The sequence below is a fragment of the Phalacrocorax aristotelis genome, chromosome 5 (assembly GCF_949628215.1).
Source record: "Phalacrocorax aristotelis chromosome 5, bGulAri2.1, whole genome shotgun sequence".
NCBI classification, from domain to species: Eukaryota; Metazoa; Chordata; class Aves; order Suliformes; family Phalacrocoracidae; genus Phalacrocorax; species Phalacrocorax aristotelis.
In genome coordinates this window covers 60,076,231-60,102,913 of record NC_134280.1, presented here as the reverse complement: position 1 = coordinate 60,102,913, position 26,683 = coordinate 60,076,231, and the positions used below count along the sequence as shown (strand labels likewise).

General features: G+C 38.1%; 1 protein-coding gene across 5 annotated transcripts in view; it reads right to left on the bottom strand.

Moving 5' to 3' along the window:
• Positions 1 to 4,262: 4,262 nt before the first annotated feature.
• The window catches only part of USP47 (ubiquitin specific peptidase 47), a 58,124-nt gene continuing 35,703 nt past the window's right edge, over positions 4,263 to 26,683 (bottom strand). For all 5 annotated transcript variants that reach the window (XM_075094830.1, XM_075094829.1, XM_075094828.1 and 2 more), the window contains 16 exons: positions 26,444 to 26,520; positions 25,739 to 25,794; positions 22,759 to 22,871; positions 21,749 to 21,853; positions 20,517 to 20,724; positions 19,966 to 20,081; positions 18,774 to 18,893; positions 16,694 to 17,471; positions 14,967 to 15,142; positions 14,722 to 14,802; positions 13,668 to 13,783; positions 11,894 to 12,012; positions 9,053 to 9,183; positions 6,957 to 7,004; positions 6,734 to 6,864; positions 4,263 to 5,716 (listed from right to left, as the gene is read on the bottom strand). In XM_075094830.1, the coding sequence (XP_074950931.1) occupies positions 5,542 to 5,716; positions 6,734 to 6,864; positions 6,957 to 7,004; positions 9,053 to 9,183; positions 11,894 to 12,012; positions 13,668 to 13,783; positions 14,722 to 14,802; positions 14,967 to 15,142; positions 16,694 to 17,471; positions 18,774 to 18,893; positions 19,966 to 20,081; positions 20,517 to 20,724; positions 21,749 to 21,853; positions 22,759 to 22,871; positions 25,739 to 25,794; positions 26,444 to 26,520 (2,550 nt within the window). In that variant the 3' untranslated portion in view covers positions 4,263 to 5,541. The remainder of the gene's footprint in view (positions 5,717 to 6,733; positions 6,865 to 6,956; positions 7,005 to 9,052; positions 9,184 to 11,893; positions 12,013 to 13,667; positions 13,784 to 14,721; positions 14,803 to 14,966; positions 15,143 to 16,693; positions 17,472 to 18,773; positions 18,894 to 19,965; positions 20,082 to 20,516; positions 20,725 to 21,748; positions 21,854 to 22,758; positions 22,872 to 25,738; positions 25,795 to 26,443; positions 26,521 to 26,683) is intronic.

Sequence of the window (26,683 nt, the reverse complement as noted above, 5' to 3'; positions counted from 1 at the left end):
AATAGGCTGAATACAAACAATATAGATTCTCTGTTGTACACTGACTATGCAAATATCAATACAAAGGGGAATAGTGCAGCTGCAGTTACAAAGCTATGCCTAAGCTAGAGCTAAATACAGTGCCACATGTGTGGCGGCATTCTGCACTACACGAACATACCTTCTTGGGTAACGTCGATTAAAAGACCTGTTGACTATACTCCATCATCACCTATCGTTTCCGAGAGACAGTGTCACTGATGTAAATTCATTACTTCAGTTTAGCAGTAAGATAACCTAAATAGCTTTTTGCATTTAGACACTTGTGCTACTCCTACCTGATTCTGATACATCCAGAGGAAGTTCTTTGAGAAGTGGTTTGTGCTTTTAATACACTTCAAAGGCATAAATCTGCATGTTACAAACTGTGATTCTCATTACCATCTTAACAGGTCATTCATTTAAGAGAGCAACAGCAAGCTATTCATCGAACATATATAATTACATACATGTTCCTTTTCTGGGTTAAGTATGGGTGGCCCGTCCGCCTTGGGAAAGTCCAGTAATGATTGATAAATTTGGAAAAAAGATGATGCGTTATGATTTTGAGTCGGCTTCGGTCCTTGCTTACTCTCGCCCTCCCTGACACAAGCTTTTGTCCGTCAGTGGCTCCACGGGGACACAGCTACCAGATAGAAAGAAAGATCAATTTATTTGCAAATAGTTAAATAATACATTCACGATCAAACATTATAATTTTACAACAGTTCTTACTTTGCTAATGCATGTATGTACAATGTCTACAGAAGAGAACAAAGCTCAATTTGATGAATGACTCACTAACTTTTCTTGTCAGGATCTAGAGAATCCAAATTCCTTTAATAATTTGTAATTGTCCAGATGCCACTTTCCACATGCACCAAGCGGAAATCCTACTAATTTAATGGTACTAGCATTGGCCAACTCCGGCACCTGCTGTTGTAGATGTTGGTATTTCCTAACTTCTTCCATCACTGCATCCGCCAGAGATGTTGGTTTACCTTCATATCTTCTGGTGATATCAACAACCAGGGCTTGGACACCTTTCACAAATACCAAGTCCAGTTTATGTAATTCATTTTGTTCATCTTTCAGCAGCGGTTCCTGATACTACCCAGTCTTTCTTTTCGCTTCCTCACTCAGCATCTCACAGAACTGATTATGTCTTTTAATTCTGGCATCTTGTACTGCTGGACAGTATCCAATGATACGTGTGCAGGACTCGAGGTCTGCCTGACAGTACCGACACGATTTACCTTGACTCTCTTGTCTACCCCTTGCTAAGAATTCCCTTGTCGGGTAGACATTGGCTCTCAGTTGTAATGCTGTGATGAGCTTTCTGTGGGGAATCCCTCTGTAAAATTCTATCCAGTTGCTGCTCTTATCCCTCTTGAAGTCAGAAATACCACAGCCCTGGAACACCAACCTGGTCCAGTTTCCAAATTTTCCTTTTCTCCAGCTACCAGGCCTCAGAAAGATGACCTTAGAAGCAGATACTTCCAATTCCGAGACCACTTCCTCACCACCCAGCACATCAGAAACCACCATGGCTGACCTGGTGTCCCAAATAGATGGAATTTTTCCTTTAGCTCCTCCTGCTGCCACCCATAACTTCACAAAGTCCGCCTCAAGACCCTCTTTGTGCTACTGTTAGTACTATCTCATCTGAAGACTCTGCAATTCTGTGCAGTCTTTGAACCTGCACACTGGGCATCAAACCCAGCAGCCTGGTGATACTGAGGCCACCATCCTGGGTGCTGGAATATAGGATAGCATCACATATACTGGGTGGAAGATGTAACCATTCCTTGATGGCCATTGGAACTGCCAGGTCAAGGGTCTGTAGGTACGTAGCTTTCAGGTCAGCCAGGTCTGCCAAGTAAATTAATCTAGGGATAGCATACTCCTTCAGGATGTCCACTTCCTGGAATGGTTTCAAGACAGCTTTACCAATCCATTGTAGCCAATCTTGGACTTTCTCCAGGAGTTCTGGTCTTGTTATTCCTCTCCATGGGTCTACGCTCAGGCCCAGGTATTTCTCAGAACTTACCAGTTCAATCCTATTGAGGAGAGTGCCATTAATTGTCCAAGCTGGACATTCATTGATGGTGTATGAGTCTTTTGTCGGCTGGATGTAAAAGCCGTAGCACTTTTCCCCGCGTTTTAAGACCAGTGATATCACAAAATACCTCAACATTCTTCTGCGTGCCTTCCCATGAACTACTTAACAAGACCGGGTCATCTGCAGAAGCCATAGTTATACTCTTCAAGCAGTCTTGGAACCCACTTCCTTCCTCCTCTAACTTACACGTTAGAGGGTCCACAGATAAGTTAAATAGTATTGGGCACATTGAATTGCCTTGTTTTACACCAATCTGAATCCCAGTGGGACCCGACTGTTCATTCTTCGAGCCAATTTGAGCGGTAGTATTATATAAGTTGGTAATCAGGGCAATAGTATGAGTGTGCACACCCTTTTGTTTGAGAGCCGAAATGATACAAGAATGGCTCATGGCATCAAAGGCTTTTGCCAGATCAACGAAGTCCAACCCCAAAGGTCGATGCTCCCTCTTAAAAATAATACACTTCAAAGGCAGATCAATAGCAAGCTAAGAGTAAAATCCGACCCAAACTCCCCAGCTCCCAGCTGTCTCAACAGTTTGCTACAATGGCTCTACCACTATTAATGGTTTTTTTGGTGTATAGATATCACCATCTGTTATTGCACATGGTAAAAGATGATATGAGGCTCCAGCCAAGTAACTTTTCATGGAGCTTCTTCCCCAATAATCCCTACTACTACGTCCAATTTGGAACAGTAGAGCACCAGTAGCTCTACAAGAACAGCTACAAGACTGCTACTAGCCTGCAAGTCTTTTACCGCTTCTGGTCTACAAAAGCTTTTCAACAAATTCCTTGGGTACCAGAGTTAATATTAACCATTACCATCATGAAGAGGAAGGATATTTCATCGGAGCAGTCTGACTTAGTTTAAGGATTCATTTCTACCACCAATTCTCACATCAACCCAGGCACACGTACACATGCTCTCAGGGTTCACAGATTTACCTTTCCTTTCTACGCCTAATAAAATCACTGTGCTTTAAAGACAGCCCACCTATACAGAGAGAAGGAATTAAATATCATTACAATTTTCCTGTAAAAAAAAAAATACTTCAGGAGAGCAATAATTGTTCGTAAATACTGCCCTACTTAAGGATAACGTTATTCTCCCTTCAAGGTTCTTGACGCCTCAATCCCTGAAAGATAAAGTGTCAGTTTCATCAGGTGGTCAGTAAGATTTCTGCTGGACTAAGCAAGTCAGAAGCTCAAGGCTTTTTGTTTCTTTAAAATGGCCATGGTCAAACTCAAAAGTGTTTGAAATTATCAGAATATAAAGCAGGTGCTGAAAAATGTCTTCCAGAACAACCTAGAATATATTCCAGTACACTGGAAGCAGAGAAGGAAGGGCACCTCTGGACAGGAAATCATTATAAGGATGCCCCTCAGTCCTCTGTCCAGATTTCTGTCAAGACTTACAGGTTTAAAATCAACTTTTTCAAAGAAGTTCTCAACAGAAGTTTCCCAAACAGGGCTAGAGATTAAGCAAGCAGTTCTTGGAATTCTTTTCTTAACCCTACTTATTCCATCTTTAGATTTTTGCCACTCCAAATGTCTGAGTTTGAAGAAAATTCATGACCCATTTGATGGTTAATTTTTTTCTCTTCCAAAACCTCCAAGGATCCTTCAGCAGTCTGTATACATAAGGAAAGGGTAGTTTAATGAAGTACTCTGCATGCCAGGCAGTACTCTCTCCATGCTTCCTTTGCTGCTGCTTCTACCTCATCTATGTTGGACAAGAGGTGGCACAGGTCAAGCAGCGGAGGAAGAATGAGGGAACTCCTCCATGTAGCTGCCCGATTCCTCAGGATTTTTAGGTTGCTGTGGGTCAGCACCCAAAGGAAGAACTGAATGTTCAAGTTATTAAAAATATTTTTCCTCTCTGGAGCAGAACTGAGCTGCCACTCATATCTGGAGTTTAGAGTTTCACTGGCCAGGAATTAAATTCTGGAAAAGGAAACAGCTGAAGGAAAATGTGGTGTGAATATATGTAAAGAGGAGCAGCAGACAGGCTACAACACACTTCCTGCAATACTGTGTACACGCGTGGGGGACACACAGAGCCTTACAGTTCTGGCATTGCCTTGGAAAGTCTGTATCTCCATCAACGAACTCCACAATAGTTCAAATAACCCACAGCATTTAATGATTAAAATAACACAACAGAACGAACAAATGTTTTATTGGCATGGTCATTGTTGTAAACAGCATCTGGCATGAAAAAGTTTACCAAAATCTTTTGATTGTTATAAATTAGGTGGTTTTCCAAAAACTACGGAGAATTGTTCTCTATTGATCTTTATGGACCAAAGCAAAAACTTGCTGTTCCTAGGCTTTGCAATGAAATCATGTTGACTGCATCAGTCTTTGTACCACAACCTGAACTACCAAGTTTGCATGTTGAGGTGTTAGAGGTTGCCCCAATATTTGGCTACATGTAGCTACGGAATCAACTCTGGGAAAACTAGAATGACTTTCAGTGGGTGGAGAAGATGCAAACTTGTCATAGTCTCAAAAACAAAATGTACAAAAAGTAGCGGAACAAAACAAAAACTCCGTTAACAAGGGGAAATACAACCCTGAAGTACCCAGCATCGTCAAACATAAAATGAATACAAATTTAAATAGGCAACTATGCTTCCAAATGTACACAGCGAATGTTGATATGTGAAAAGAAATACCATGGTAAATAGCTGAACTGCGGTTCTGTTGAACAGATAGGGCAAATTTTATTTACACATTGAACGCAATATCACAGAGCTGCTCCTCGGCTCCCGTAACCTATTAAAAACCAGTTTACCTTACAACAGCACTTCTGCAAAACGAACCACCGCCTGCCGGCAGCTTTCTGCAGGCCCCTCAGTTTACCTCTTTTATGGAAGAATATTCTAAAACCTTACACGTGCAGCACTTCCATTTCATCTTCGACCCTTTTCTGCTGCCTCTCTAGAACCAATGCGTTAACATTTACTTCAGACTCTCTGATGAGGTAATGCGTGTATCAGTGAAACAAACAAAAAAGGATTCTTTCATGGCCTTTGCACAGCTTTTATTATTAAGCTATGAGTATCCTGTTTGAGGCTAGTTTCACTAGCTACTATGTGCACACTGTCCTCAAAAAATTTCCACTCGTTTCCCTCCCCGCCCACTTTTTAGTTCTAATCTTTTATTTGCACATCCCTTTTAGCTTTACAGTACATTTGACTATAGTGCACAACATGATTCCAAGTCAAACAGTGACCCAACGGGGCACTGCGCTTCTGATTGGTAGCACAGCCCAACCAGTGCTGGTGTCAGCGCTTTACACCTAATGAGTGTCCTGCCGTAACGGCACTACACAGTAGTAGTGAACCTTTTTATTTTAAAGAAAAAAATTCCCCAGGGAAAATGCTGTGGCGAGTATCAGTCTTGAGTCAAATCTTTATTTGGTGCTCCATCCAGATAAATTTTTAGTGCTTTTTCTTTACGAGGAGAGTAGGTTACACGGTGTCCAGTTTTCTGGAGTCTGCTGCTCTCTTTTTTCATCAGTTCATTTCTCTGCTCATCCGTTAATTCCATTAATTCTTCAGTTTTATCCCTAAAATGAAAATAGATGTCAAAATTCAGATTAATGCGATAAAACACTGACAAACCACAATTAGAGAAATCTAATTTTTTCACTTGGAGCAACTTAATAAAAAACACAACTAAGCATAATACTCCTTACGGATTATTTTCTTCTTCTCCAGAAACTAACAGTCTGTCTAAACTTGCTTCTCTAACAGAGATGTTGAGTATTCTAACTGACAGCAGACCCAAGGGAAAGCTGCAGAAACAAGGCTGTCACTCCTCCATCTACCTTGTAACTCCTATTCTTTGTAGACAGCTACGAGACTGCTCTTTATTTGCTGACTGTGCCAAACTGCTGGAAGGGGCGTGTCAGACAGCCCTCCTAGAAACTACCAGCTGCTCTCCCAAATCATTTTCTTCAAGGCCAGCATGTTACCAGCCAGCTGTTTCCCCCACACTCATGTGTAATTATGAAAAATACTGTAGGAGCAATGTGTTCATGAGGTTGCCCCACCCACCAAGTTTAGCAGAAATGACAATATTCAAGCTTAGTCCTCACACGGTGCCTTTGGGTTATTGTTGCCAGATGATGAACATTTTTCGCATAAACAAAATTTTTATCATAACATCATTTTTTCTGAAGAAGCCATACTAATTTATCCAAGAAAAGCTCAGAAAAGAAAATCCTTGCTCTTGAAAGGCTTATGGCAAGACTCTCACAGACTCCACAAGGGATATGGTTCTATTTTAAGAGATTAAGTCCAGATATACACTCAAGCTCGGCAACTAGTTTTGCATTCCGCTTTATTTTCAATGGTTTGGGAGGGAGGATTGAGCAAAAGGGTGCAGTGTTTGTTTTCTTAAACAATAAACACAATGAATAGTCAGATTTTAGGAAGCTGAGGAGCACAAACATTTCAGCTCAATGTTTCAAACCCTCTTTCCTTTAAGACAAGAGTATTTTTATGCCTCTGCTACCTCACCCCTCAAATCTTACTTTTGCAGATTTTTTGCATCGTTTACTATACTGTAATAAAATACATACCTATAAAATATTACTGCACCATCATCACAAATGTACAGAGGCCAGACGTTCAATGTAGATACTTTAGGATTCCAGTCCAAGTCTTGGTGAATCTCTAGTATGGAAATGTCGCACGGAAACGTTCCTCTACCCTGAGAGGAAGTAATTACTTTATGAATAAAACAGAACTCTTAATGGAATGGATGTGTGATTATAAGGTAAAAATAGACAAAATCTTACTTACCTTTGCAAATTCTATGTTTTCTAAGGGTATTCCACTTACTTCACTCAGCTGTAAAGTGAGGAAAAATGGTGGATTTAATCCTATTCCACAACACCGTTACGCAGTGTCTACCTAAAGTCAACAGGCCTGCCAAATCTATAAGTCAATTAAAATATTCAAAAGTCCTCCAATGATCCAAAGTAGTTGTACAAGATTAGTGATAAGGTACAAATTTTTTACATTTCTGAAGTTACTAGCATGTCACAAACAACACTTCCCGTAATTGCACTTCTGGTGAGGGGGCGACAGAAAAAAGTTAATGGAAACAATTAATTAATAATGTCCAGGTTCCAGGATACAAAGAGACCAACTGCCTCACATTAAACCTTCATGCCCACCAGTTAGCCCTCAGCAGTTTCCCTGTATGAAATGAAAGCTATTGCCATCAAGTCAACCTGGGAGTAGGCAAAGCCATAAAATATGCCCAACAAACCCACCTCCACACCCCTGCACTTCCTACCCTAACAATCCCACAACTGCCCAACAAGCACCACTGGCTGCTCTCCCCCCTTGCAACTGCCCCTGCCGCGTACCTCCTTGGTGCGCAGAGTGCACGATCCACCCCATCCCCTGCTGCCGCTGCCCAGCCCTACCTAGCTCCTGCCACAGGGTCACCCGGCTGTGCCTTCCTTCCACTAAGCAGTCTCGTGGTGCACACAGGCTCATCACTGCCTCTCCCTTAACTTAAGGTCGGGCTGCAGTCTCATCTCCATGGCAATGCAGACACAAACTTGCATCTGCGTTTATCTCCGGCTGCTTATTTTCCCTAAACTTGAAGAGATTTCCTCTCTAAGATTCTTGCCTCCTTCAATCTGCTGTTAGAACAGACGCGTTCAAATTAAACTTATGGTGAGAAAACGCTAACAGCCAGTATAATTTTCTAACTTTCATTTCCTTAGGAAACTAGGAAAAATAAACAATACTGACAAGAGCCAGACAAATTCAGTAATGTGTTAGCCCTACGCTCTGCTAATAAAATTTGTCTGAAAGAGAAGAGCTGGCTGAATGTATCTGTTACTACAGCTGTGTCAAATTTAAATTTCTCTTAGTATTGGTGGGAATAAAAAGATTAAGGTCTCTCAGAGAGAATGCTGCTAAAATTACTCACTAAGCATCAACTCTTAAGACAAGAAAACAAGAAGGGCCAACTCTTTCTCCAGACACAAGTGAAGAGGAAATCTTGAAGATCGTAGTCACAAATTAATTTCTACCTGGAGAATACAAGAAGTCAGCCCGTAGCTCAGTCTGTATACACACACAAATCCAAGGCTGTTGCATTTTATGGTAGCTGAACAATGTTCCTCTTTCCAGCCTATGAACTAATCCCTAACTTACAAATGCTGAGTGTTTTAGTAAGGTAAGACTTTGGCAGATTTCACTGATACTAGGTGGACTTCGTACATCTGGGTATTTCCACTTATAAATAACCATTTCTCTAAGAGTGGAGCCCTGTGATATACTGGATTAATAAAATAGTCTCAATATAAGATACACTTCTACTCTAGATCTCTGCTAGGATGGCACATGTCTGCTTACCTGTTAGAGGTTTCTGGCCTCAAGGAAAACAAACAAAGAAAATATTGCCATATTTCTTTCTGATCAAAATACAGTTCAATCTACTTAATAGTTACAACATCCCTGAGCAACAGCTGTCAAATTCAAATACGGAGAGGCTGAGAGGTTTGGTATCTTGGAACACCAGAATACTGGCTTGAAAAAACAAAGTGACCGTAGTTTACCTTTGCTTTCACATATGTTTTTCAAGGATAAGGGACACAGGTAATATTACGCTTCATAAACTTCAAATATGACTTTTTTGCATGCATACATTCACCTAAATACTTTGATACCAGACCATTACATGAAATTAAGAACTGAGGCTGATAATTCATATGGCCTTGGTAATGAGGATGGGACAGGTTCTTGGTTCCTGGGAAAAAAAATAATCATCATGCAACAAGATTTTTGTAGCTATGACATCGCTGTGCTTCCCAACAGAGGACATCAACAAGGCTCTTAGAAACCACAAGAAACTTGCATCATGTTATACATTTTACCTTCTCTTTTAGTTCTTCAACACTGCTGCTTTCTAGCACTACTTCCTGGAAAGAATCCAATTTCATCTCTGATGGCCTCCATCGTCTTGATAAAACAGCAAGTTGCGACATGGATTTCATCTTTTCTACTCCTAGGAAAGAAAGAAATTTATTATATCAATAACACAAAATATCCTATTTAAACATGGGGGGTTTTCGATAGCATATTCAAATATGGAAGACCACCCTATGTCTACACATGCAAACTAAGCAACATGGTAAGTGTGCTGCAAGTAGTCCGCAAAAAAAAAAAAAAAAAAGCATGGGGGGGAAGGGACTAGGATCTAGTTGAACTTTTCCTTGTTATCAATTCCTTTCAAGGAATTTTTCATAGGTGGCATCTCTTACAAGCCATGCAGTTTCTTCCTTTTAAGAGCACATTCTTCCATCACACATGGCTCGGTTATACCTACAGTATCTATCCACCTAACCAGAGGCTGACCTCCAGGTCTTGGATTTACATGAGACCTTCCTCAGCAATCTGCTATTTATTCACATGCTTTACTTTCTTTACTATAACAAGCTTTCCACGTTTGACTTATGGATTTTGTCCATTAACTATACACTTGTTATTAAAGACTGCTTTACACTTACCACCTTGAAGAGTCTTAGTATGTACTGCCTCTAGCCTTTTTACATCAGTTTCAGGTAACAGGTTGACTGGGTAAGACTGTTAATGTTGCAATCAGATAAGCAAAAGTGATAGCAAAGGGCTGATTTTTAAATCAGCCTATAATTTTCTAATTTAGCACGCAGAACTTGTGGCTTCAACATTTGTGTCTACCGTTATGTGCTTGTTTTGCATGAAACCACCACCACTGTTTAAGCTTCTCCCTAAATACCTTCTACATTCTTGCCTACGACTACATTTGTGCTGCCTCTGAACACTAACCTATTGTCCACAGTGAAGATATGGCCACCTAGTGCTTCTTGGCATTCAAGTCTGAAGCAATTTTTTCTTCAGAGCCAGAAAATAACTAATTTAAATATGTCTGCAACAGTGTGATGTAAAGCTGCTCTGCTGAGAAACCTAACTGTAAATTATTCTAAGCTGCCTTATTTACCTGCCTAATGTCTTCAGTGTTTCGCTAAAGAACAAGATAAAAGCAATGGTGATGGGGGAGGGCCTTACAAACTCTGACTTAAAGCAGCTCCAAGAACCTCTTCCAAGAACCTCTGTGGTAGCAGCAGGTAAATACAACTTAATTGTCACAGAATATAGTGGGATCTAGCTGCCATCTTCTACAACTGTATTAAAGTAGCACCTTTTGGGCAGAGCTAGACAGTTACAGAAGATACCACAGAATACTTAGAAGCCCTGTAGTCTACCGTACGGCCTGCCTGTGAGCTAGTTGGGCTGCAGTAGTCTAGAAAGTAGCACTCCCAGTCCTACTCACTAAAGAAACAGTACAGCAATTAATCTAGAAGTAATCCAAAAATATTTAAATCTGCAAAGTTTTAACTGAAGTGTGAGCCGATACATGTGCCTATAGGCATCTGCAGGCCTCCCATGTTCACTTCAAAGTTTTGTACTTGCATTGGCACAATTTTGTTAAAAATGAAAAATACCAGGATTGAACACAGCTGCAAAAACACTGGAGCAACAGCTAAATGAGACTTCTTAAGCCAGGGCAACTTTTTTTCACAAGCATACAAGTGAGTGGAATTCACATTCTTCATCTATCTGTTAACAGAAGTATCTGCTAACGTATGAGGAAAACAGCATGGCCTACTTTTTCCCCCTTGAGTTATGCTTTTTCATTCAGAATCCAAATATTACGTGGATATGCACAGGATAGCTTAAGAAATGCCATATTTTAAATGATATTTAAGCAGAATTTAAGAAACAATCTGCTCTCTAACATTTGATCCAAAGTTGTTTTGATGACCAAGGTCTGTTCAAAATGTTAGCACTTCAGGACAGAAGATCACAGAATCCCAGGTTGGAAGGGACCTCAGGGATCATCTAGTCCAACCTTTCTAGGAAGAGCACAGCCTAGACAAGATGGCCCAGCACCCTGTCCAGCCAAATCTTGAAAGTGTCCAATGTGGCCAAGTCAACCGCTTCCCTGGGGAGATCATTCCAGTGGTGACTGTCCTCACCGTGAAAAATTTTCCTCTGGTGTCCAATTGGAATCTCCCCAAGAGCAACTTGTGTCCATTCCCCCTTGTCCTCTCCATGTGGCTCCGTGTAAAAAGAGGGTCTCCATCACCTTTGTAGCTACCCCTTAAGTACTGGTACATGGTGATGAGATCCCCTCTAAGCCTCCTTTTCTCAAGGCTGAACAAACCCAGTTCTCCCCTGTCTGAAAAATACTAAATGACCAAACAGCTGTGCTGACTTTAAAAAACAAATTATATATGTATTATGTATATACATACACACATGTATATACTTAGCTAACTACAAAGATCACCAATACTAGTCCAAAAATTAAATACAAGTCTAACATACAGGCATTCCTACAGTTTTTGTGTACAATGAAAAGATACACATGCAAAAAACTGTGTACTACAGTATGTCCAAGTTTCCAGTAAACCTACAAAACAGTACTACTAGTAGACCTTTAGCTTACTGCAGCCACAGGAAGTCTGCACTTGCACAATGCCCCACCCAGCTTCATGCAAAGCTTTTATTATTTTTATTTCTTTGTGCTGCTTCTTATTTCTCTAATAAATTCCTACTATGATGTCAGCAAGTCTTAAAAAACAGGAAAAAGGGAAAGTACATTTTCCAATGCTCTCTGAAGAATAAAAATCTAACATTATCTTTACTTTCTTTTGACACTGTATCATTATTACCATCAAGTATTTCCAAGAAGACCTCCCAATTGCTTGAAATATTGATATCTTCCTCATATATATGATAATCTAGAAACACAGTGCCTGGGTTCTTCCAGGTTTTCTTTCGTAGGCGAAACCTGTAAACACATCACGAAAAACACACCTGAGTTTTTATCTGCTCATAAACACTTACCACTGCCAGAGATCAAAACTGAGTATTTTCTGACAAAACTGAAATACAATTCATTTATGTGAGGTTTGGTTAGGTTTATCAGGAATGAGTTTAATATTCTGAAATAGTCCTGACAGCAAGGTATCACTACTGGCTCTTAGTGCTGCACTATTCATAAACACAAGGAAAACAAGCCTGTATTGTGCTTGTTCAGTGCAAGAAATGTGTAGGGATTTAGAGGAAGAAAAGAGAATATTCCCAAACACTTTTGACGATTTTGCTGCTCTTCTTCCCTGCCCCCCCCCCCTTTTTTTTTTTTGGAGGGGAAGTGGAGAAGAAGGGGAGAGGAAGAGGACTGGTCTCTGATTTATGTACTTAGTTCTACTGCATCAATCCAGTGACGATATAAAAGGATGAGCTTTAGTTTAGATACAGAGGTAAATAAAGGTATAAACAACTAAAATGGGATTAAACACACATACAAAACTTTAATTGTAATGGTTTCTCAACAGATAAAAGCAGACATAAATTTTGTGATGTGCCCCATGATTATAGGGCACTAGAGAACATAGCCCAAGCATGACAGCCAAAAATCCTTCAGCCCAGTCATGGTGAGGAAAGGAGAAAAGCCTGGTTGAGATCTCGGTTTCTACTCCTTTTCTCAACAGACAAGGGCCAACACTTGCCTTCAGTGTTTTGCTCCAGCCTGATTTTAGGCATATGTCAAGGCCCCACCAGCTTGCTTACCACATCTTACAGTTTTTCCTTCATTCCCCTGAATACAGGGTCAGCTATTCCACAGTACATACCACGTCATTTGAATCTGACAGCAGAGAGTATGTGGAATCAAGGCCCCAAAGCAAGCTCAGCCTTGAAGAGATAACCAATTATGGGTAAAAGAGAATGCTGGATCAGTGCTGGACACACACCCTATGATAACGCACAAGGAAGTTTGCTGCAGTGATCTATGCTGAGCCTGTATCTAGAGAGAAGATGGTTTTTCTGTAAGCTGATTTAATGTTCTCCTTTCTGAAGGAAATCATTCCTAGATAGAAAACTTCTCAGATCTAAACCTGCAGATGTGTTGCACACAGGCAATTCTATGTAAATATTATTCCCTATCATAGAATCATTAAGGTTGGAAAAGACCCTTAAGATCATCGAGTCCAACTGCTAACCTATCACTGCCCAATCCACCACTAAACCATATCCTCAAGCACCACGTCTACCCTTCTTTTAAATACCTCCAGGGATGGAGACTCCACCACCTCCCTGGGCAGCCTGTTCCAATGCTTGACAACCCTTTCGGTGAAGAAGTTTTTCCTAATATCCAACCTAAACTTCCCCGGCGCAGCTTGAGGCCGTTTCCTCTCACCCTATCGCTTGTTACTAGGGAGAAGAGTCCGACCCCCGCCTCACCAGAAACTCCTTTCAGGCAGCTGCATATGTGAGACGAAAGCCAAGAATTGCTAAATTAACGTTTGTATTCGCAATCTGATTCAAAGACCACAGTAACCTTTTTCTGCTTCTTTCATAACTTCCTTTCTCTACAAGAGGAAAAACCCCACATTTTCAAGTAATATTTAATCAGGTCACTTCAACAGACTGCAGACTCTTTACCTGTCAATTGTCAAGTCTAGGCCACATTGTTCTCGAAGCTGGGGAAGCAGCTCCTCTTTTGACTGTCGGACAGTCATTCCTTTTGCAAAAACTGCATCTAGAAGAAACTTGCATGGCTGTGAACATAAATAGAAAGTGATTAAAGACAAATTTTTTGAACAGAAAAAAGCAGATTTGTCCCTTCTTCATGTTTTGTGACTGGTCCCATCCCCCTAGCAAAACGAGCATTAGAATGCTTTTCAAAAACAAGGTACGTAGGCAACAAATTGATTAAAATCAGGTTTAACTACTTTGCGTAGCAGCAGCCCTTTGACAGGTCATTCAAACACACTGAACACTTGGCACTGCAGGAATAGTGTCTTCTGTCTGTATTACTAATTGCTACCATTATATAAACATTCTAAACAATTTGAAAGCTTCTAAATTAAATAAGACATGACAATAAAAAAATCTCACTTTCTTGGCTTTCGTTGATCAGACAGACCAGAACTCCATGACTGGAAGTTCCTTTTAAGTTTATCTATATAGTGAATTAACTTTCATACTTTTCACATCCTGAAAGATGTAACAAGCAAGTAAGGTGCATCATTGCAAGAGAGGCATTTTTGTTTCAGGCTTGCCGTACATAGAGAGGACTATTATCCAGCTAACCATTCTGACAAGCACTGTCTGCAGGGCACGAATGCAACAAATTATATCAATACAATATTACTGAAAACTGCAACCATCAGCAAAAACAGTTTCTTATTTGGACAGAATTCTATCTGACTTTCACAAATTTAAGAAAAACAAAGAAAATTATTTTCATTTGTCCGCCATTTACGCTACAGAAATAGAGACACTTAAGAAGATACTGTAGATCCCATTCCAACTGTATACTTGGAACAGCATGAACAGAAATAATCTCAGGTTCCCTTTATAAATCCAGAAAAATTTACAGGAAAATGCAGAGAAAAAAAGAGAGACCTTTTTCCCCCCCACCAAGGTTTCAGAGAAAAACCTTGGTCAAGGCACATATTAATATTTTCATGAATTGATATATTCAACATCTTACCTCTGGCTCATTTACCAAAAGCTGATAGACTTTGACTCTGTATTCACCCTTCTTAAGGGCTCTTCCAAGCCTAATAGTTATCTAGAAGGCAAAAGGAGTATCTGTTAGAACCGATATCAAAATTAAAATTATATTTTGTAACCCACTACACAAAGACCAATGTAATGATTTCACCCGGCAAGTTAACAAGAAGTTGTTAATTGTACCAATATATTTTTAATGATTCAAAATAAGTTCTGAATAACCTTATTGTCATCAGAAAATGATGAAAGTGTCTCATTCAGCCGAACACTCTCAAACTCTTGATTGCTGGCGTAGACTCTGAAGACTTTGAAGTGTGAAGATGGAACTCCAACAAAAGGCTCCAAATGTTGTTTGAAGGCAGACAGCGTAATTCTTTTGTCAACATGCACCATCAGCCCTAAGCAGAAATAATTATTAAAATGGCATAAAACACCGCACTACCAAAAAAAAACCAACCCCAGCACTCTAATATATTATTTCCATGTATTCTCAGTTATCATCTGGAGCAAAAGAGTACTGATGTGTCAGAATTAATGGGCACATATACATTTTATCTGAGGGTGTTAGACACTCCTGGAAGACACAGCAGTTCCAGACTGCCCTATTTTGCAATCAGTGAAGTAGTAAAGCAAAGTAATATCTTCTCCATTCAGTAAGACAACAAATAGAGAGAATCAGATAATCCCCCTGCAGGTTTTCCCTGCCTCAAGGGAGATGCAGAAGTGCTTCTGAGTGGGAGCTGGCCAGGCACATGCCACCAGACCTTTTTTTCTTCTGGCTTTCAGGGAATAATTTTGTAGTTAAGGAAAAGCCACTGTCGTAATATGAAATTCTAGAAAGTGAATAGTTTATCTTTAGAAATTGTGTTTCTTAATATATGCGATTTGGACTACACTACAAACTACAATATGATCATATTGTGTCACAACTCATTAGAGTACAAAAGATTGCTATATATTCAGAATATTTAACTGAACAAATGTATTATTCAAATTATAAATCCATTCATGTTGTCATACTAAAAATACATAAAAGCCTTCCCCTCAGGATAATAATTTATACAGCGTATTATGAAAGCATCAAAATTACTGTAAACAAAAAGGAAAAATTAACCCCAAAGGAGTAATTTTATTCAAACTTTAGTAGCTGCAATTAAATTTCTCTGTGGTTTTAAAACTGAAAATATTCACAAAAAAAAAAAAGAGAAAAGAGTTTACTCTTAATCTAGTATTATTACATCAGCATTTTTTGATTGACAGGAAAACCTTTGCCTTTCAAAATATTTGTTTTATATCCTGCTATTCTTCAATAATTCTTCTGTTAGTTACAAAACATACACAGGTACTGAGCATTGTTTTAAAAATATTTATCTTTATGACAATATATTACTGAGCTTGTACAGATATTTTCATGTCAGCCATAGACTTCATTGTACCTATTGTACTTCAGTCAATGAAAAGCAACAGCCTACTGGATTAAATGATAAATATCAAGTATATTTGAATTTTCTTCACAGTCAAATGACTAGGATTTTTCAGGTTTGTTAATCTAAATGTTAAACAGAATTACTGCTCTGTCAACCACAGTAAATAACTGCATTCTGAAGTTCATCACCATCAGATGCAACTATTTTCCTTTTGTTGGAAGACAACTCAGCTTGCTTTCCAGAAAACACTTTCAATATAAGGAAATAGATGTATTATAGAGGTAGCTTTTCATTTTCTTAAAAAGCAAGACGCTTCAAATATGTAATCACTTATTACAAGAATCAAAATTACACTACGTTTTTGCCAAACATGACACATCTCATCTTTGCACTGTCATTAACTTTAATTTGACATATAATCAAGTTTTTTCGATACTGTCATTAGACTTTGTAACACAGCCTATGAATTAAATAGTAAAAAAAGCTGGATTATGTTAAGACACTTGAAAAAAGAATACATACATTTTTGCCCTTCTCCCGAACCTTCATCTGCAGTATAGGGTTCTGACTTGAAGTACATATATTGTGCTTCTCCTCTGCTCTTGCCACTTTCATCGTATTCACTATCTGTTCCAGAATCTTCTTCTGCTGTGTCCCAGGTTTCTTTCTTCCCCTGATTTACTTTTGATCGCCTACTACTTGTGATACTATGAGAATCAAGTCCATTAGCCAAGGGGAGCGGGGCATTGTCCACGTTGCATAACGTATCACTGCTATGACTGGAGCTGAGGATATCGCTGTCCACTGAACTTGTACTCCTGTCATTATTTACATCTGAATCTGACCGTTCCTCCGACTGGAGATTTTCTGGATCAGAAATCTGAATTTGGTTTTCAAGTTCTCTGTTTTCTGCTGATGCTGAAGAGTCTATTTCATTTAAAGGTGATTCTATGTTTTCAAAATCACTGGCTTCTGTGCTTTTGCTGCTGTCTCCATTATCCCCCTCCTGGTGCTGCTGCAGGGACAAGCTTTTAAGCTTTTCTGTGCTTTCTTCCAGAATTGCCTCTACAGATTTCATATTACCTACAGGTCCTTTTACTCTTTCACAGGCTTCATCCAAGTTGCCTGAATCTCCACTAGACTTCTGATAAACTGCTCGTCTAAACTGAGATCCAGGCGATTGCTCCGGTAACGAAACATACAGTCTGATTGTATTTGCATGACGATCCAAAAGTTTCCATAAATGAGAATCTGTATATGCCACATGACGATCTACAGACTCTGAGCTTTCAATAAATACCTGTACATAAAATAAGTGGTTTATCATGTAGTGTTGTTTCAAATAAAAGTAAAAGCAACAATAGCAAATAGATAGGATTGAGCACACATTAGAAGTTATGTCACTAACAAACATCACCTTTTATAAAAAAGTAAAATACATGCATAGAAAAAGATAGCCTAAGGAGGTCATAGTTTGATAATTATTTAACTTTTCCTTATTTTCATAATCATGTTAAGACTGGCGTGAACTGTAACCAGACTGACCAGCTGCAGCAAACACTTCCATGTTCAAAAGCGTATTTATGTATCACTTCAGTGTGCACCCTTCATACGTACACTAGCCCTAGTTATGGTAGTAATGAGCTCCACAACTACAGCTGGCAGATTTTATTTTCTAGTACAGCATCACAAATGAAACTTTGAACATATACACGGGTAAGCAATAGCGGAAATTAGAATACAGGGAACAAGTTTCACTTTTCCCCTTGTCAAAGGCAACCGTGTTGTAGTGACAATGTGAATGTGAGTAAGCTTGAAGTAATGGAGTAACAAGTGAACGCCATTGTTTTGCTCAGCTATAAGCTAAAACCTTCACTAACCTTTCTTCATCACGGATAGCATGTTTTGAGCCTAAATTTCAGAGACAGAGGATGTGCAAAATATGCTAAAAGATGTACTATTACTACTGTAGTAAAAAGGGCAATGCTACAGATGTTATTTAGGTTCTTTAAGTACTGAGTTACTCTCTTTCTGAATGCACCACACAGCTATTATTGGGAATATTTCCTAGAAGTCTTTTTGGAAAAAACAATATAAATGTTTTCTAGGGGGGAATTTGCATACTAAAAATTACTAAATATAAGACAAAAACCCACCAAAAACTTGCTTTTAGTTTTGATGCTTGTTTCTTAAGAACTTTAGTACTGATAGCAGGCACAGCTGTTCCAAAGGTTTAGAAAACGAATTAGGCAGGTTTCATAGCAGTATGCCAACCTTCATTCCCTAAAGATGCATTGACTTTCAAAAATCTTCATCATAAGGTTGTTAACCACACCACCATTTGAACCTCTGAGTATCAACTAGATGTCTCATTCTGAATCTGCTCTACCTTGTTATCCACACTTGTTTTCATATATAGACTGTGTATTCATCAACACAATATCTGCTAGTTAAAAAACCCCACAGAGTACTTCATGCTTAAGTGAAGTAAGTGGCAGTTATCCATGATAAATTCTATTCAGATATCCATACCTTTTTGCAACACAACAGTGAAGTCTACAAATATACAAAATGAACAATTTAAAAAAAACAGAGCATGTACCTTGTTGCTTCTAAAAAAGCCTTCGGCTTTCAGTGTTTTGCTGGAAATGTTCAGAAGACGCAAGTCATTGTAGCAACGTTCTAATACTACCCGCATTGTTTCAGCGGGCAGGTGCGTAGCCTAAAATAACACATTGACAGTAAGGTAACACGTGCATTATACGTAATTTCAAATACTAGAACAAGATTTAATTTTTCAAGACTATTCATAGTGAAAGGAGAAGGTTTGTTTATTGACTTACAAACTGCAAAGACAACATGGGGGAAAACCTCCCAAACCTGTTCAGTCTCAGCTCCTTTTCTCAATCTTTTAATGTGTAGCAAATGGTAGTTTTTCCAAAAGTTCAGTGGACTAAAATGCCTTGCCTTTGCAGAACTGGTAAATTGTTAATGACCAGTAATGTAAAGAATCAGTCTTATTCTTTAGAGTATGAACCAACTGAAAGTAAAAAATTTTCTCTAGCATCGGGTTTTGCACCCTGTTCGCTTAACTCTTAATTAGACTGAATTCAAGTTACTGAAATTATGTTTCAAAAAATATTACGAAGTTACACCAATCACAGCTATTTTACAGAGAACTGACCTAGTAAAATGTCTGCCTTCCAATTCAGGGGAAGTAGTAATATCCCATGATTTAAAACATCATAAAAAAATCAATCTGCATTCTAGTAATGTAAGTAATTCTAGTAAGTGCCTGCTGGGATGAAAAGGAGGTTATGTAGGGAGAATGTGGACAGCTTTGGATGTTAATTTCAAATACTGAAGCCAATAGGGGAACTTACATGTTGCTTCAGTTACAGAGTAACAGATCACTAGTTCGGCCACTGACTGGATACTCAAGTGAGGTGATTCAAGTTACTAACCCAAAAGAACATCAACATGACTCTTCAGCTTCACCAAAAAAACTTGTCACCTGGTAACCTAGTAAGCAATATGGCTGGATAGTGGCTAAGCTTGCACAAAAGCCATAGCAGAACTCTGGACAGAAGCACGCAGCAGATTGCTGCTTTTAGCAGCAGTGAGCAAACAGACAAGCTCAGCTGTAACAACTAACCTAACCCTACTGGACATGACACCCAGTATGAACTGCAGAAGGTGCAAGCTCTCATTTTAAATGTTTAAACTATGACACATTTTCACAGTCTGAATGAATGAAAACTCTGTCATGCAAGTCCTTAACAACTGTAAATTACCTTTGAAATTAGCTGCTTGAATTCCGAAACTGTTTGATTCAAATAAGCTCGGACACTTATTGGAGAAGCAACAGATTCAGTCTTTAGGTCAACTACATGAACCTTTACCATGACCTCTGCAGGGAACAAAAAACAGAACCATATATATAGATAGATAGATAGATAAACGTAAGAGGATTCAACAGGCAAAGAAGACACAAACTTGTCTGATGTACTGATTAAGGGGTTGCATTAAATAATACACACAGTGATGAATTTGAAAAGCAGTCCAATTTCAGAATTTCATTTTCAGATCAGTTTTAACGCCGAAGAGGCAAAAATGTTCCAAGTTTGACAGATTTTAGTATACTTTAGAACTACTTCAATTAGAAACAAGCTGGCAACACAGCAGTGTGTAGCTCAGAGTATTAACTTCATAAACTTTAGTAAAGTTTTTCTTCTTTCACACATCATAATGAAGTTTTATGTTTTACAAGTCTTATTTTCATGCTGTCACACAATATACGATTTTAGCCTATCTTTGTCTACATGTAACTAACTGGATGTCTTACCACCAGGTTTATAGCACTGGAAAATTTGGTCAGGTCTTCTTGTTTCCAACAGTAAGTCAAACATGTACGTTGATTTGACACCTCCAAGTAGTAAACCCATTGGTGTATCCTCTTCTCCTTCGTAAGATCGTTCCAAGTAGTCATGGAACTCATCATATTTGACAAGACGACAGCAATCCAAAGGAACAGCCTCTTCTAAATCCATTAGCTAAATCACGCACACACAATGAAAACCCGAAAACATTTTATAATGGTATATTTGTGAGTTTAGTTTTCCCTTGTAAGCTAGAAATACCTTGGTGCATGTACATTCAAAAGTCCTCCAAATTCAAAGATTTCAATTTGGTTTTAGAAATCACATACACATACATCATATATTATATGCACATATGTGCAATATATATACACGTTTTTTAAAATCAAAAGAGAAGCCTATATCAAACAACAGAGAAGAGGAAATTTTGAAAAGCATGTTATTAAGCACATGAAGACAGGTCCTGAAGCATATTCAGAGGAATACACTGCCTATCAGTTATACTAAATGGCATCTTAGAGGCCTGAATAAGCCTTATCCACTAATTATCTCCACGCATCTCAAGGAGGTGTTAACTCATTCCAAATCTGTAACTGCCTTGTTGGTACTCTCCCAGCCAAAGACGCATATGGCAAGAATCACAGAGTACAACTAGGTAAGCAAGAACAGATGTATTCAACTTCCAACTGTTTGTGGAAGCAAAGATCAACAGATGCGTTGGTGCCTACTGATGCTATTGTATTAGCTATGCAGGAAGTTTCATCAAAGAATTCTCTTATTACATATCTAGTACAACATTTTTACTGCAATACAAATATAAGCATTCTGAATTATTTCAACTTATTGCGGCTATGGTGAGTTTAACAGCAGCTCTGCCTGATTTTAAAATAAGAGTATGCAAAAATCATACTGCCTAAAGGGCAGGCTATATTGTTCAAAAATCATCTGATGGCTAACAGAAAGCTCAGTCAATAATCCACAACTAGTACACCTTTTCAAACAAAAAAAAATACAAAACAAAAAAAATCCAACCACCAACCAAACCAAAAACACGCCCCAAAACCCCAACCAAACCCCCAAAAAACCCCTCAGCCAGCCCCACATAAACACTCCCATAGCATTAGAAATGTAAAACCTGAAGATACACAACAGCAGAAAAAGTTACATCTAATGAACCATTCTGTTATGCATAGCATACCTTGTAAGCTATTTCCACAGCTTCCTTCAGTGTCCTGTCCTTATGAACCTCTAATTTATTCTCCATCATTATTTGTTTTGTCGGATGCATGCAGAACAGTTTAATCTATGAAATACAAATGGAAGAAAAATGACCATGAAGGTATTTGCAAATACCTGTCGTATTAAAGTACATTTAAATTTACCACCCTATATTCAAACAATCTAATATAAAATACATCTTTAACTCTACTTCAGCTATGGGACAGTTTCCTTTCAGCTGCTTACACAACTACAGATAGAAAATGCCAAAGGCACAGTACATAGCACTAGCAAGCATGTATGTGTATCTATATCTTTTTGCAAGCTAGGGTGCAACATCTATAACCTGAACACCTTTAAACTGTAGGCAGTGTGCAAATCCTCCAAAACTAAATGCACATAGGAACAATGAATGTGAAATTCCTTTTCAGATAGAGTTACATATTTGGCAGCCACAGAGAACTTCCTAATAAAACAATCACTTGATTCATAGGTAGACCAGCTGACTGTCACGCTTGTAAGTCATAGATGTCATATTTTATTAGTATTGATCTATGGTTGGAAAAAGATTCTGCTCCTTCTGCCAAAGAAATATTTTAAATTAGTTGAAGAAACATCATTTCACAAAGCAAAGAGTCACAATATGAAAAGATTAATAATATGAAATGCTTAACATACAGTGTTACATACTTTTTGGAATTAACTTCGCTAAAATCAAGTTATGTCAGATCAAATAGTTTTGTTTTAGTTTTAATACCAGTTCATAACCACATGGAAGACAAACTCAACAAAAATTTCTGGTGAATAACTAACAGATGCCTCCACTGTGTACAGGCTTCCAATAGGTATACGATTAATTTTAAAGAGTGTATTAATACAAATACACTTAACACAAATGAGTCCTTATATTGTAGGGAAAATTTACTATTTACTGTAGAAACATTTTTTTATTAGAAATGTCTTGTTACTTTATTCAGCAGAAATTCTAACCTTGCAAGTGTTGCGCTCAATTTCACGTTGCCTCTTTTCTTGTTCTTCCAATTCTCTCTCTTTCTGTACTAATTGTTTAATATGCTCCGGGTACTCATGTGCCTCAAGAAACTCTGCCAGTAAAAACAAAACAATAGTTTTAAAAAAGAAACTTTTCTACTGTGGCCAACGTTTTAGGAACTACGGGTATATTTATTAATTATCTTTCTTGCCTTCTTTCCTCTCTCTTCTCCACCCAAATTTCCCACTACACCATGTACCACACTTTATTTCATTATTTAAATGAAACTGAAGCCAGCCTTTTATTCCCTCTAATAATACATCAGCAAGACCAGGAAATGCTATTAGCACAGAGTAATATTCCCATATCAGTAAGGGAAGCTTTGCTGTTCTATAGAAATACACTGAGACTGAGGACTGTACTTGAACCTGTTTTTACAAGCTGTTCTAGAAAATGAATTAGCTGATAGCAAATCCATTTCCAAAGACAGCTCTTGACCCAAAAACTTTATTTATGGCTGCTTTTCATTTTTAAACTTCATACAATCTACAGTCACTTCTTTTTCAGAATGAATAATATTGTTTCAATATTTGAATAATTGAAACAGTATTATTTTTTGTTGCTCTTAAGACTTACTACTATATCAATTTGTTGATAAGTCTTTAACAGTATCCCTTGTGTTGAGTCCACTTCAAAACTATAAAGCATCTACTTCAGAAACTGTTACTTTATAGCCAAATAATATATTTTTATCTCTGCAGTGTTCCCTTGAATCATGAATCCTCAGAAACAGAAGCCAGCAAAATTGATTTTGTGAGATACATAGGCTTTCCCCTATGTTCTCAAAGAAAATACCATTGCTCAACTTTACTTTTCTACTGTTTTCTCAATAAAGGAAAAAGTAGGAAAACGTAGCAAAGTAGAAAATAATAACATGCGTGCAAGTACTCTATGTACGATGAAACAGATTGCTGCTAAAAATAAATGCGGTTTGTGTTTATTAGGATGTTGAAATGAGATAACAAATTTACTCCAAGTATCATAAAACACTTTTCAGAATATACTGGTATAGAAGTAGTTGCAATAATATTTTTATTAATTTTAGTTGGGTTTTTAAAAATAAAATTTAGAGTAAGCTTAAAGTTCGGGGTTTTTTTTTTTTAGTTTGTATTCCAAAAAACTTTAAAGCTTGTTTTACTCATCCTTGCACTGCCATTTCTTTCCTTATTCTCGCTAATAGTCATCCTCGGTTTCTCATGGTGGAAGTCAAAATTTTAACCGAAAAGCAGTACTTAAAGGAAGCAGATAACCATTCTCCTTCCTCCTAAAATACTTACAGCAGCAGCAGATGATAAACAAAATATTATTTTCAAAGATCTTGTATCCCCTCCTCCATCAGACACATTACAAGCTGGTGCGCTACAAACTCTCTCAAATACACAAGCCTTTACACTTGCATGCTCTTTAAAAAACAATGAGCGTGCCCCAAATGGAGCTACACAACGTGAGGTGCCAAAGGTTTCAGTTGCGAGATTCTCCCCTATTAAGTGATATGTAACTTTAGTTTACCAATTAAGAATAAAATAAATCCAGCTAGCAAAATAGTCTACCCAATGATTTTAAGACTGAGAGCTTGAATCTATTCTTTGGGATACCTGACCTCTTAAGCATTTAACAGGAATTTAAAAAAAAAAAAAAAAAAAAAAAAGAAAGCAGAGGTATTAGAACTATTCGAGCTTTTTAAACCTGCCTTTGAAAGTTTACGGGGCTTCTCATCCGCTCTAGCTATTAAGAAAAAATTATTCCCTGACAGGATTTTTTTTGTGTGCTTCAAAGTATTGACGTTCTGGCAACTGAACTATATATACCTCAAAACTTAGAGCAATCTACACTATTTATCAGCCTAACTTCAACCAGGCTACAAACCAACAAATTTCCCTTTATTAGGGCAGACTACTGAATTTTTGATACTGCAAATTGGATCAATTCAACCAGTTCAAATATCAACAAAATACCTGATTCTTACAGGCACACTGCTGCTGAGAGCAAGTGTGGCTAGCCACGGCTCTTCTGGTTTCGTTTTGACAGCTGTGCTTCTAACAAGGCATTAACAAGAAGAGGAAAACTGCAAACTTACATGCTTCCTTCTATTTAGGTACTACTTAAAGAAAGTTCTATTCTATCAAACTTCCATTTACTACTGCATCGTTTAGGTGTGCTCAGATTTTATATGAGGAACCTTAGTGTTCTGAAGCAAATAATACAGTATTATTTAAAAATCTGCACAAGAGAAATCCTGGAAGTTTACAGTTATTAGAATTCTGAACTGTCTAAGACCCTATTGAAGTTAAATTACCCAGTACTTGAAAGAAGCCTCCAACCAGACATTCCTATTTTGAATCCAAATAGAATCTTCATTTTCCACTGTGACAGATTTTAAAGATTAATCAACCTGTCAGCTATCACATGGGGCCAGGCATCCTCTAAGCCTTAGTGAACTAAATCAGAGATGAGGGGAATAAAAGACCGTGAAAGCCATGACTTGTTTCTAACTATAGAACTTATAGTACATTGTCTTACCTCCTACCTGGAGCACAAACAATAAGGGGTGATTATAAAGTGTAAAACTTTGTCATTTTGAAGTTCTTACATACTCATTTTTTAAGTGAGGTAATTTTTTTTATTCCACTATCAATCATGATACTTATATAGCATTACATTATAGTTTATTCAGTGTCACCCAGGGTATCTGTTCATTTCCATGATACCCAAAATACTAAAAAAATTAGAAAATTTATTTTGTCATGACCTCCTAACGATCCATAAAGGTTTACTGTAAAAAGAGTAATGAAAAGGTATAAATGTACATGGAAGTTACATTAGCTCTGCCAAAAGATACCATTACCAGCACCCTCATCACATGTAGCCAAACATCTCTATTCCACAACAGAACCTCACTAGTTAACAGAACACACTTACTTGCATTTCTTGTTGGATCCTTCAGTCTATATATCAGCATGTATGCGTTTGTAGAGCTAGTGGAGAAACAAAGAGTTATCTGAACTTATCGGACAGGAAGATAATATTGACTTCAAAGTAGTTTTGTTTGCCCCTCTCCCCTCCCCCCCAGCAAGGAGCTAGGTCATACATATCTTAGCAATACACTAACCAAAAAGTATTTTCAAAAATAAATAACCACATTATTTTAATTGTCTGGAACAGCAGTCAAGATAGTTTTTACAACTATTTGCAGCATCTACTATTAATTTTCAGCTAACATGTTAACCACGTGCATCTTGTCCAGTACCAGTACTTAACGAGTAGCTACAAAGAAAATGGAGACTCCCTTTTTATTAGGAGTCACATGGAGAGGACAAGGGGGGATGGACACAAGTTGCTCCTGAGGAGATTCCAACTGGACACGAGAGGAAAATTTTTCACGGTGAGGACAGTCACCACTGGAATGATCTCCCCGGGGAAGTGGTTGACTCGGCCACGTTGGACACCTTCAAGAGTCATCTGGACAGGGAGCTGGGCCATCTTAAACTCTGCTCTTCCTAGAAAGGTTGGACTAGATGATCCCTGAGGTCCCTTCCAACCTGGGATTCTGTGAATCTGTGATTCTGTGATTTGATTACACTGAAACACCACCAGAAAGAAAAGTAATACTATGGTACTACTAACCTAGCAAAAGCACTGGAATAATAGCCTCTGCTTCCAGAAGATCCACCGTATGTTTTCTTAATATCTTCCTGAGTTATCTAACAAAAAAATCAATTTAATGATTATTTGAGAAACTTGCACTAATTGAGATGCATTTATTACTCTTAGGAAAAACGGCAATAACTAACACACATCATTAATCATTCTACTTTTTGAAAATATTTCTGCTTCTTTGCTGACTGAAAAAAGAAATCTGTTTCA